This window comes from Antedon bifida, chromosome 3 (assembly GCF_963402885.1).
Source record: "Antedon bifida chromosome 3, ecAntBifi1.1, whole genome shotgun sequence".
Classification (NCBI taxonomy): Eukaryota; Metazoa; Echinodermata; class Crinoidea; order Comatulida; family Antedonidae; genus Antedon; species Antedon bifida.
This window is the reverse complement of record NC_136228.1, coordinates 5,699,834-5,712,593: the sequence shown is the minus strand read 5'-3', so window position 1 is coordinate 5,712,593 and position 12,760 is coordinate 5,699,834. Positions and strand designations below refer to the sequence as shown.

General features: G+C 33.4%; 1 protein-coding gene across 3 annotated transcripts in view; it reads right to left on the bottom strand.

The window, feature by feature from the left end:
- Window positions 1–1,285: 1,285 nt before the first annotated feature.
- The window catches only part of LOC144838675 (uncharacterized), a 28,134-nt gene continuing 16,659 nt past the window's right edge, over window positions 1,286–12,760 (bottom strand). For 2 of the 3 annotated variants that reach the window (XM_078694108.1, XM_078694110.1), the window contains 8 exons: window positions 12,360–12,551; window positions 11,857–11,943; window positions 11,573–11,720; window positions 11,092–11,229; window positions 10,915–11,000; window positions 10,212–10,301; window positions 8,500–8,562; window positions 1,286–3,614 (listed from right to left, as the gene is read on the bottom strand). In XM_078694108.1, coding sequence (XP_078550234.1) covers window positions 3,417–3,614; window positions 8,500–8,562; window positions 10,212–10,301; window positions 10,915–11,000; window positions 11,092–11,229; window positions 11,573–11,720; window positions 11,857–11,943; window positions 12,360–12,551 — 1,002 coding nt within the window. In that variant the 3' untranslated portion in view covers window positions 1,286–3,416. The remainder of the gene's footprint in view (window positions 3,615–8,499; window positions 8,563–10,211; window positions 10,302–10,914; window positions 11,001–11,091; window positions 11,230–11,572; window positions 11,721–11,856; window positions 11,944–12,359; window positions 12,552–12,760) is intronic. The other variant, XM_078694109.1, reaches the window with a different exon arrangement.

The window sequence follows — 12,760 nt, the reverse complement described above, 5'->3', positions numbered from 1 at the left end:
CTGTCCCACGTCGAACCTGTATCTATCCTGAGCGGAAACCGCCCGTCCTCTCCGCGCTTTGTGTAAATGTATGTATGTAAATAATGAAAAGGAATAACATAGATTCTATATTTTTATTACCGTTACCGCTCGTCTGTGTAAATTGGCCTTTAAAGTGAAACACCACACAAACATAATTTTCTAAAATATTATCTTATCAAGCATAAACTAGGAAACATTTTCATGATTGATGATGAATAAAGAATATTTGAATGAAACTTTTTTTCTCACTTCCTGCAAATAAATATGATAGTACATGTATTATACGCTTTACGTTTGTCCTCTTGTTGTGTTTGTGTTGTCCTGTAGCGTAATTGTGTAATTTTTTTTTCAAATATATTTTTTATATTTAATTACTACTACTTGTCTGATCTTAAGTTAAGATTAAGATTTAAGTATTGTTTATTTGTATTTGATAAATTATTAGTTTATTTTGTACTGGTGAAACCAGGCTTAAAGCTCTATATTGAGCTTATTTGGTCCATGGAGGAAATATACAGATATATATACATATTTCCTCCATGTTTGGTCTTTTCCAGGCTTTGCATCTTTTATATAATACTTTGAATTAATCTATAATAACTTATCAAGTGTGATGAAATAAAAACGAACGAACGAACATAAAGTTCGGATCAAATTAATAACAATAAAACAAACCATCAATACTTGGTTTTCTTATAATCTTAATTTAATTAGAAATATAATTCATCAAATAAAGATTCTTATATAATACTACCAGCACAAGACTAAGAGACAGATATTCGGAAAAACATTACAATGTATGCTATTATTACGTAACATTACAATGTACTGTATGCTATTATTACGTAACATTACAATGTATGCTATTATTACGTAAATTAAAGCAATGCTTTGTTTACTCATTGTGAATGTTAAAACATAGTTAAATATATTAGCAACTTAAAAAAAAAACACGGAATAGACAATAAATCAGTACCAGTACATTACAAGACTCAAATATATTAAACAATGTTTTCAGCGATCTATAAATAACAGAAAATTCGAACAGAATTGGGGAAAATATAACATCGATTTGTTTACAATTAGCTTACATATGAAATTCATGTATGTATTACTTTTTGTGAAAACGTGGTAGTTGGGTGTGGCAGTTGGGTGTGGCAGTTAGGTGTGACAGTTGGGTGTTGCAGTTAGGTGTGACAGTTAGGTGTGACAGTTGGGTGTGGCAGTTAGGTGTGACAGTTGGGTGTGGCAGTTAGGTGTGGCAGTTAGGTGTGACAGTTGGGTGTTGCAGTTAGGTGTGACAGTTGGGTGTTGCAGTTAGGTGTGACAGTTGGGTGTGGCAGTTAGGTGTCGTAATTGTGTGTGTTCCACCTGTATGTTCTGCCCATGTAAAATACAAATTGTATTTTTAATAGCATTTATTTGAAAATTATTGTGAAATTTAACAATTATACCAAAACTAAAAAAATAAAACATTCATGGTAAGCATAGTGAACATAATTATGTTTTAAGAAAAAAATATTTAAAACAATAAGTCAAATTAATGATACTTAAAACAAACCAAATGAACCAAAATAAGTACATTTAACAATTAAAATTAAACTTTTTCAATATTCACAATGTATATATACCTAATTTATTTCAAAAAACATCTTCATGTTTACTCTAACAAAAAAGAAAACACTTTTCCCCTTAATTTCAGAAAATCTAACTATATACCAATATAATATCATGGAATATATTTTACAAATAGATATTTACAAATGCTCTATCAATAGATACAGATAAGTTAATTGAATCAAGTTCCAACTTTTACATTTTCCTTCACATCCAAGAGAATAACAAATGTATTTTTCATTTTTCATGTCATGTTTTTTAATTTTAATCTTTCAATAAAAGAGCACTGAAAAAAGAAACATACATCAAATAATTTATAACAAATAATTGTAAAACTCTGTGATATTTATCAATTAATATGTGGGATAATTTATTTTACAATTATTTTGAATGAAAACAGAATAACAGTGAATTCTAATCTTAAACCAAATCTCGTTAAAATATGATATAACCTTGAGTGGATTTAATAGGAATAAACCTGTATTATTACAGATCCTATATGAATAATCACTTAATTTATAAATAAATAAGGATACTAAATTAAGCGGATGTATACGTGCTTAAGTTGATCACTAGGAGCAGAAGGTTATAGCTTTCCAGTTTAACTTAATCGATCGGGTCACTCGCAAACAACTCGCAGTGAGCTGCTAATCCCATTGCTCGTATATAATCAGTGAAAAGTATAAGGAGCTAGATATGCCGATTATCTGCTCAAAACAGACAGTCGAATATCCCTATTACATTCAGGTATAACTAACCACTTAAAATATAGAAATACATTACATGTTATAAGAAGCTATAATGACATGTTATGGGTAATTTCTAACCTCATTACACCTGCTCGCTTCCTTCGGATTTGCCAACCAAATTGCTGTTTATGAAATTAATGGTTCTTTGTTTAAATAAAATAACATAGATATACAGTATTACAGGTCATTTGAATATGAGTGTAAGGAAAGTATTTTAGAATTATCATGAGAAAAATGTCACTGGGCCAGTCAGTGGTGTCTGGCATTGGGAGAACCAACTGTATATTAATAAGTATGTTAATATTATGTACTGTATAGCAGAATCACAATACAAAAGGATTTTTAACATTATTTTGTGATTTTTAATTAATAATAAACTTAATCAATTATTAGGTAAAAAATAAAATAATTACTTATTTATAGAATTGCACAGATTAAATGGTTAAACCTTTTCTTTAACAAGACATATTTATTTAACACATTTTAATTACAAAAATAAAATAAATCATAAATATTAAAAACTCAAATAATATATACCTTCCCATAGAAAACATAGTGAGGGAACTTCTCAAGTTGATGAGAAGCACTTATTTTATGCCATTTATAGCAAGTTGACAATCCATATTTTAATTCATACCAGTTATACCGATCCAGTTCACAATTTGCTTATTTTAGCTAATACCAGTTATCTCAAGATTAAGTTGTTGATAAAGATGGTACCATAATAAAAAAAATATAACAATAACAACTTTTGTAGTACAGTAAAATCACTCCTTTGAAACACCCTATTTAGTGGACACCTCTATTAAGGGAACTCTTATGAAACAAAAGGCAATATATGCACTTCGTCCAATCCCACTAGACGTGCAACACAAGTAAGTTGACGCTTGTGATCGGTCAAATCACATCCTTGCCTTGCGTCCTAGTGGGAACCAAGCATTATGGGACACCCGTATTAAGAGGAACACTTAATAAGGAGTTCTACTGTTTATTATTAACATTGAACTCTATATTTATGTTAATCTATTTTCATTTCTGGGTTGGGTATGCACGTCGTTGATTGTAGGCTCTTGATCCCGGACCTTTAGACCTAGAACTCATCGGTGTAGTCATCGGTGGTTGGAAGCTTGCTTGTGAGAATTGCTGAGGGTTAAACATCATCGGCATCGTAGGTTGTGCTGGCTCCACCGCTGGAGTAGACGAGGAATCCCATTGGTCCATTTGACCCTACAACAATAACATAGATAAATGTCAGTATAATTAGTGTTATACAACGCGTGTAAAACAAATAAAGCACAACAAATGTGTATATTGGAAAAACTATATTGCATATTAAATTTAGTAGCCACCTACTTGAAAGTGGTGGAATACAAACCAATAATAAGAATCAAAATTAACCCCCAACAAAATTAGTCTCCTTTATACTATATATATTAGTAACACACAGTACCTGGATGATACATACTGCAAAGTATTAAGCTGTCTACACTATTAAACTAGCTTGACCAAAAAAGTGTGATGTGCCCAAATGTGGTAGTGATATGACATCATCATGCCCATATCACATTTTTTGTTACATTGTTTTTTGTTTGACAGAGCTTTTATTTCATATCAAACTTTATGTGACAAAAAAATGTGATGTGCCCATATATCAGTAATCAATCTTTATTTCCATCATAACAAACATAAAATACAAATTAAGATGGAGGACGTACAACTAAGGCAGAGCCTGAAAAAAATGTTGTACTACCTTTACAATAATAACACTAACAATAACATACACATAATAATATTGAAGGAACATAAATAAATATATATATGGACATGATGATGTCATATCACTACCAAATTTGGGAATATCACTATCATATTTGGGCACATCACATTTATTTTGTCAAACTACAGCAGGTTGATAGTGTAGACAAAGCTTTAGGAGCCTGGTTTAATCAAATTTACTTTAAGGGGTAGAAGAGGAATTTAATATGCAACTACATACTACTAATACTGTGTGCAGTGACCGTCAAAACTAACAAGAGAGATTTAAAAGGAGTGGTACTGAGAGGAAAGTGGAATTAAATTAGATTAATAATAGTCACACCCTTTGATACCAGGAGTATCTGACCACTGGTGAAAGAACCATAGAATTCCTGGATTTGAAAAGATAAAATGAACAACCATTGCGATGTAACAACCTAATCATATTTGACCAAATATAGTCTGTATCTGTATCTGTATACGTGACGTACAATCACCATTACTGGTTATCGCGTACGTTGGTTAAGCGTGGTTCCCACTAGCGACGCAACGCAAGGTCATAACGCAACGCAAGTGAATTGACCAATCACAAGCGATGGCTTATTCGCTTATGATTGCTAACTGTCTATAACTTCGCTTGTCATTGGTTAAAACGCTTGCGTTGCGTTTACGTCCTTGCGTTACGTTCTAGTGGGAACCAAGCTTTAGGGTCATGTGTAATAATATTAATTTATATCAAACTGTGCTTTTGAGGAATTACTTTCGATGTCAATAGTGTTCAGTTGGTCTTTAAAAGTGGCAATATTTTGTGCAGTTCTAATTCCATGCAATTGACTGGGGAAAATTATATTCACACTGCATTACTAATACTAAGTTACCATAATATTGTATTCAAATCTAGACTAAATTAAGGAATATACACTCTAGCATAGATTTAATTTATACTTGGTCATATACGGTATTAATAATAAATGCATTGTAATTTGTTTATTCTATTATTTTTACTCTAATGCATGCATGCTGTCTATTGTTTAGAAGTTGGTTAATATTGTTTTAACATCATTCAGGTTATAAAATATTACTGTATGAATGAATAAATAAAATAGAATGATCTGCATAACATCTGGTAACATGCATTCTGAAACCACTACAAAGTAACTGACTATATTTGTCCAAACTATCAAAAGTGTGATGTGCCCAAATATGGTAGTGATATGCCATATATGGCCACATCACATTTTTTTGTCACATAAAGTTTGATAGTGTAGACAAGGCTTTAAATAAAACGCAAAGCAGGTCAGATTACTCTAGAATGGCCAAAAGTCTTTAGCTATTGTTTCTTTTTATGTTATTTTTCCGAAACCAGCTCAAGTATAACTATGACATGCCATGTGTGACAAACTGTTTTTGCTTTTTTTTAAATATTAAGCTGAATCACCGTTTAGAACCTAGACTAATATTCCACCTGTAACATTATGCAAAGTAATGTTTGGTTTGTATGTATTACAAATCTTTAATTATAATGAATTGTAAAAGTTGTGTGGTTACTTTTAGTGTATTCATTCTCAGCATTTATTGTTTTAATAGTTTATTTACATATAGCATGAAAACAAATCTTAATAAAAAAAAAAATTATAACAAATTAAAAATATATGTCTAGGGAAAGACTTGTACGAAAAAAAAAACCCAGATAAAACAGAGATAAACTAAGAATATCTGGGTGGAGGGGAGAGATAAATAATTGGATTAAAAATAAAATGAAAAACAGATATAGAATTTCAAGGAAAAGAAAGAGGTAGAGGTACTTTATTCGGGATTTCCCCTAAAAAAAAAAAAAGGTATATTAATAACGCATTAGGACATACAGTAGCTAGAAGATCAACGTCCAAACAGACCTGTTAGTAAAATAAAAATTTAACAATAATATATAATATAAGTACTAATAATAATCTGTGTGTCTGACTTAATGCAATATTTAACTGATTTACTTGTTTAACAATAACTAAAGCTACATTAAACAAGTCCAGTGAATCTGGTCAATGCCATTTTGAGATGCAATATTTTTCATGATTTGAGTGAAAAGGGAAATGATTTTACTACATTTTGTAGAATACATAACCAGTCGTAATAGTGTATAGTTACTGCAGTAATTGCAGTAGAAAAATGTTGACATATTCCCTATCAAATGCAATGATATTGAGAAAAATAGTTTTTCACACATTATTCTCAGTAATGTATGTGTCCAGTTTCTGTGATGACACAGCATCTCACATGCTTGTGAACTAAACTCTTAACCTTCCAGGATACAGGCACCACATGTTATACACATGAGATGCTGTATTATGGAATTTGCTTTATAACTGGACAAATATATGAAGATACTAAGGTGCACATAACTATGCTTTTATTTAAGCTCTACCACTAACATACACATTCTGCTGGAAGCATAAAGTTCCGTCTCCACTATCAAACTTTATGTGACAAAAAAAAATGTGATGTGCCCATATATGGACATGATGATGTCATATCACTACCATATGTGGGCATATCACTACCATATTTGGGCACACAACATTTTTTTTGTCAAACTAGTTTGATAGTTTAGACAGAGTTTTAAATAGTGATTTATGACATTCTATTTAAAACTACAGTTATTATCTACAGAATATTGCCAGCTATATACAGTAGAACCCCCTTCTTTGGGACATTCTACTCTCAGGGAGCACTTTCCTGTGAACCGAAAAAGAGGGAAATATTATTACTCAGGGACAACCCCTATTAAGGGGAAATTTTCATGTGAAGAGGACAAGGGGCCATACATGTTTTAACACTACGGCAAACCCCTATTAAGGGGACAGTTGAGTGTATCCCTTAGCAGGGGTTCTACTTTAGTACTAAATTATATATACACCTACTGAAGGTGCACACACAAAGTTTGTCATGTGATGTTTGGTTCCAGTGTTATGTGCAACATGGTGAGAGTGAGCGCAAACCCATTCTAAGCTTAACACGATAAGGCAATATTTGAGCAGAGGCAGTTACTTAAGTTATGGAGCTGAACTCAATAACTAACTAACACTTTGGTTAGATGACTATAGTATCGTGTATTATATTAAAGCATGCATAGCAGTCTTTTTGAACCTCTTGTGTACACCTTAAAGAAATGGGAATTCAGTAGAACCCCTACTTAGAATCCTCTCCTTTAGGACACCCCTATTCAGAGGACACCCCTATTCAGAGGACACCCCTATTCAGAGGAAACCCCTATTCAGAGGAAACCCCTATTCAGGGCACATCCCTATTCAGAGGACACCCCTATTCAGGGCACATCCCTATTCAGGGACACCCCTATTCAGGGGACACCCCTATTCAGAGGACACCCCTATTCAGAGGACACCCCTATTCAGGGGACACCCCTATTCAGGGGACACCCCTATTCAGGGGACACACCTATTCAGAGGATACCCCTATTCAGATGACACCCCTATTCAGGGCACACCCCTATTCAGGGCACACCCCTATTCAGAGGACACCCCTATTCAGAGGACACCCCTATTCAGAGGACACTCCTATTCAGGGGACACCCCTATTCAGAGGACACCCCTATTCAGAGGAGACCCCTATTCAGAGGACACCCCTATTCAGAGGACACCCCTATTCAGGGGACACCCCTATTCAGAGGACACCCCTATTCAGGGCACACCCCTATTCAGGGGACACCCCTATTCAGGGGACACCCCTATTCAGGGCACACCCCTATTCAGAGGACACCCCTATTCAGGGCACACCCCTATTCAGAAGACATCCCTATTCAGGGGACACCCCTATTATGAGGACACCCCTATTCAGGGGACACCCCTATTATGAGGACACCCCTATTCAGGGGACACCCCTATTATGAGGACACCCCTATTCAGGGGACACCCCTATTATGAGGACACCCCTATTCAGGGGACACCCCTATTCAGGGGACACCCCTATTCAGGGCACACCCCTATTCAGAGGACACCCCTATTCAGGGGACACCCCTATTCAGGGGACACCCCTATTATGAGGATATTTAGTTTGCTTCCAAATATATCCCCTTAATAGGGGTTCTACTGTATTCAAAATCAGTCACATGTCATTTGCTAAAGCTCTCTCTACTCTATCAAACTAGTTTGACAAAAAAAGTGTGATGTGCCCAAATATGGTAGTGATATACCCAAATATGGTAGTGATATGACATCATCATGTCCATATTTTTTTGTCACATAAATTTGATAGTGTAGACAGAGCTTACAAGAGGTTCAACTAATTATTAACAATGTTAATACAATTATTTCCAAGCACAAAAGGATAAAAAACAATTTGCTACCTGTCCGCCCAGATGCTGACTGACCTCGACAGAAAGGTCACTCATAGAGCTAGTACGAGATAGCTGTTGAATCAAGGCATACAGAGTCATATAAAGGAACACTAATAGGCATACAAATATGTGTTGACCAATTTGATACAAATGTTTAAAAATAATTCAAATTCTTATCAATAGTCCCTTATACGTGGAGATTTTTTTACATTTTAAGGGGGACCTAAGTGTAAATCGTGTGATGCACCCAATAGCATTCAATTATTATCAAAGAAAAAAAAATGAAAATATAACAGATTAAAATTATTAATTTAAATGTATTACACGTTGCTATATATTTAATATTTTTGTAACTTAATAGCATTTCATTCATGTTTTATTAAAGAACAACTTTTCCGAGAACCATATTTTGACAACGTATTAGGGATATACATATGATTTCAGAACAATTGCGAGATTTACGATTTCATCGCGCACACTCATCGTATATTCGTTGACGTCAAGTGTGCATGAGTTTTCAATTTTGCTAAGTACACTTGACATCACAGCATTTTACGGCAACTGCCGTAGGTTAGCATGTGCTGCGATATCATAAATCTCACAATTGCTCTGAAATCATATGTACATCCCTAATACGTTATCAAAATATGGTTCTCGGTAAAGTTGTCCTTCAAGTATTTTAAATGTGTAGTGTTGAAGAAGACCCCGTGACACGCTGTAATGGTTTTGACAAACTGGACAATACACATATTTCTAGGCCTACAGATATCATGCAGACAAGCTGATGAGTGAACACTAGTATACCACAACCATATCATAATCAACAAAAAGAATAACATTTGAGTTGACTATATTTTATAAAAATCATCTGTAGTCTTATCATTTTAAGCTGTGTCTACACTATCAAACTAGCTTGACAAAAAAAGTGTTATTTGCCCAAATATGGTAGTGATATGACATCATGTCCATATATAGGCACATCATTTTTTTTATATCACATAAAGTTTGATCGTATAGACAGAGCTTAAGATGAGGGGATATATATGAGGAAACACCCCTATTGAGGGACACTTTGTTAGGTCCTAAAGTTGTCCCCTTAATAGGAGTTCTACTCTAATTTATTAAAAAGAAAAAGAACTGCAAATCAAAATTCTAAATAAATATAATACACTTTTAAAAATACATTAAAATGTATATTTTATTAGTCTTAATAAAGATGTATTGTCCCCACAAAACATGAAAAATAAAGATTAATAAAATCAGACTTTGAATATATTATTTTTTAGTTTTAATAAAGTTAGTCACTTCCGTAGAAAAAAAAACAGAAAAAATTTATGCTTTTACTTATAAAATGACAAAATAAATGGTTAAATTCAACCAAAAATTCATTGACTAGCAGCCAATTTGACTATTTTTTGCTTTAAATTACAGTTTTTTAGGTAAACACATTTTTTTTTGTGACCCAATTTTTGGTCAAAGTGGATAACTATTAGGTGACATTAAAATGGCACATTAAAAAAAATGTTTATGAATCATTTTTTCAGGGGGACAATACATCTTTAAATGAATTGAATCCTTTAAATGTTTCCATCTTCTTAAGGTAAAGGTACTAGCAATGGTTGAAATATCATATGTACTAAAACATACAAAAAACGCAATGTAAAATGTAAACACACCATGTAACAGTGTTATTAAAATAGATTGTAATGTTGATGACTTACATTTTCTTGTGTGTTTTGAGGTGGTTCTAGTGATGTGACCGGTTCATACTGATTGGTTGATGTACCATTATAAGCATTGGGATTGAAGAACTGAAATAGTAATACAAAGATGTCACCTCTTAATAAATATTGCGCTTAGGCTTAGTTATTTACCTTGCTAAGTTGGTGACCAAAGTTAGTGATAATGTGGCCCGTGAAACCAATTTAGCTGGGGAAATACCTAGGCCTGGATGGGAAATTAACTAGGCCTGGACGGGAAATTAACTAGGCCTGAGCGGGAAATAGCTAGGCCTGGGCGGGGAATAACTAGGCCTAGGCGGGGAAATAACTAGGCCTGGGCAGGGAAATAACTAGGCCTGGGCGGGGAAATAACTAGGACTGGGCAGGGAAATAACTAGGCATGGGCAGGGAAATAGCTAGGCCTGAGCGAGGAAATAGCTAGGCCTGGGCGGGGAAATAACTAGGCCTGGGCGGGGAAAAAGATTAACTTTACTACCAATGTGAAAATTGTGATGTGCCCAGATATGGTAGTGATATGACATCATCATGTCCATATATAGGCACATCACACTTTTTTTGTCACATAAAGTTTGATAGTGTAGACAGAGCTTAATACATTAAAAATTCACAAAAGAGAGAATCTAAAATAATTTATACTAAATATTGTTATTTATTGTTATTAATTTGAAAATTGACTTCATACCTGTGGCTGGTGAGTTTGTTGTTCATTAGCTGGGGTCGAAGGTTGAGATTCTGGATTCCCAACTTGAGGTTGGTTATCGCCAAGCGCTGCAGAAATAACAAAATAAATTTTAAAGCTCTTGAGACCATGAAAACTAGAAGTTAGTGAACATTTGAAAATTAAATTAAAATTAGTTACCTGGAGTTGGGGTAAAAAAGTTAACCGGTGGAGCTGTGTTGTTTGATATCGTTGGAAAAAGTGCTGGGGGCGCTACAGATGAAGATTTGCTCATCGTCGTACTCTGTGGTTTGAAAACATCTACGTAATTACGTCCAACTATCAAGAAAAAAGTTCAGTTATAATTACAAAAACATATCAAATAATATGAAATATTGGCTACAAATTTATAAATTTTTTAACATGTATAATATAAAACCAACTCAAAATATAAAATAATAATGAAAAGGCGTTTTATGAATTATTAAAAACATCAGGCACAACATACAAATATTACTGTACATCCATTATTAATTATATTGATATATTTTTTAATAGCTTATCCGTGTCTAAAATTGTAAAGGTTGTATAATGATTATTGTTTTGTTTTAACTTAGCCAGTTAGTGGAGATTTTTTTTTCGTACTGAATAAAAATTATTTTTTAAATAAAAAGTAATTTACCATGTCTTTTAGAAAACTTGTTAACTCCGGGTGTGGCAGTGGTTGCTAGTTGAGAGTCACTAGGAGGAGGAGGAGCAACCTCACCGTCCCCTTCATCCCCATCTCCGTCTTTATTTATCCACTTTTGCTTCTGTTCATCCCATTCAATCTAATATAAAAGATTAAAGAGAGTGAAATTCTTAGAATCGGCATCAACCACATTTTGATTGGTCAATCCAAAATGAATATGCATATACATTTTCTGGTCACATCAAGTTTGATAGTGTAGACAGAGTTTAACTCACTGTATTATCGCGATCATCTGGAAGGTGAACATCATTTTTACCACCGAATCTGCTAAACAGACCTCTGAACCAACTGCCACCACCACCCTGTCAAAAGAAAGAAAAATATAAAATAATTATCAGGTTATTACTGAATCAATGAATTGCTTAAAGATGTATTGTCCAAAAAACATGGAAAATGAAGATTAATATAATCAGACTTTGAATAGTACTTTTTGAAGGTTTACTAAAGTTAATCCTAGAAAGTTTTCCTAGAAAAAAAAAACCAGAAAAAAATGAAGTTTTCACTTATAAAAAGACAAAAATAAATGGTTAAATTCAACCAAAAACAAATTTGCTGGAAGCCTATTTTTTACTTTGAATTACAGTTTTTTTCAGGTAATTACTTTTTCGTCCAATTTTTGTTTAAAGTGAAACATTAGTATGTAACATTAAAATTGCATATTCAACAAAAATAATAAAAAGCAACAAAAACAAACAAATAATTAATATTTAAAACTCGCCTTTTGTTTCAAACTTTTATTTTGTTCTGTCTTTTTCTGCTGCTGCTGCTGTTCTTGAGGTTTTGCAGGCGTAGGTGTTTGATTGCCAGAGCTTTGTGAGAATGTTCTGGTTCTAGGCGATTCAGGAGGGGTCATTGCACTCTTTGGTGTTGATGGTATTGTACTTGGTGTTCCAATGCTGTTTGCAGTCGTCTAAACAAACATGAACAGATATTTTTTGTTCTTCCATTTAATTAACTGAGAATTTCAGTAAATCTATTAGCTGAATTCCATCAATAAATTGGCACTACCATATTTGGGTATATCACTACCATATTTGGGTACATCACACTTCAAAATGTGCCTTTTTAAGCTCTGTCTACACTATCAAACTAAAAAATGTAATGTGCCCATATATGGAC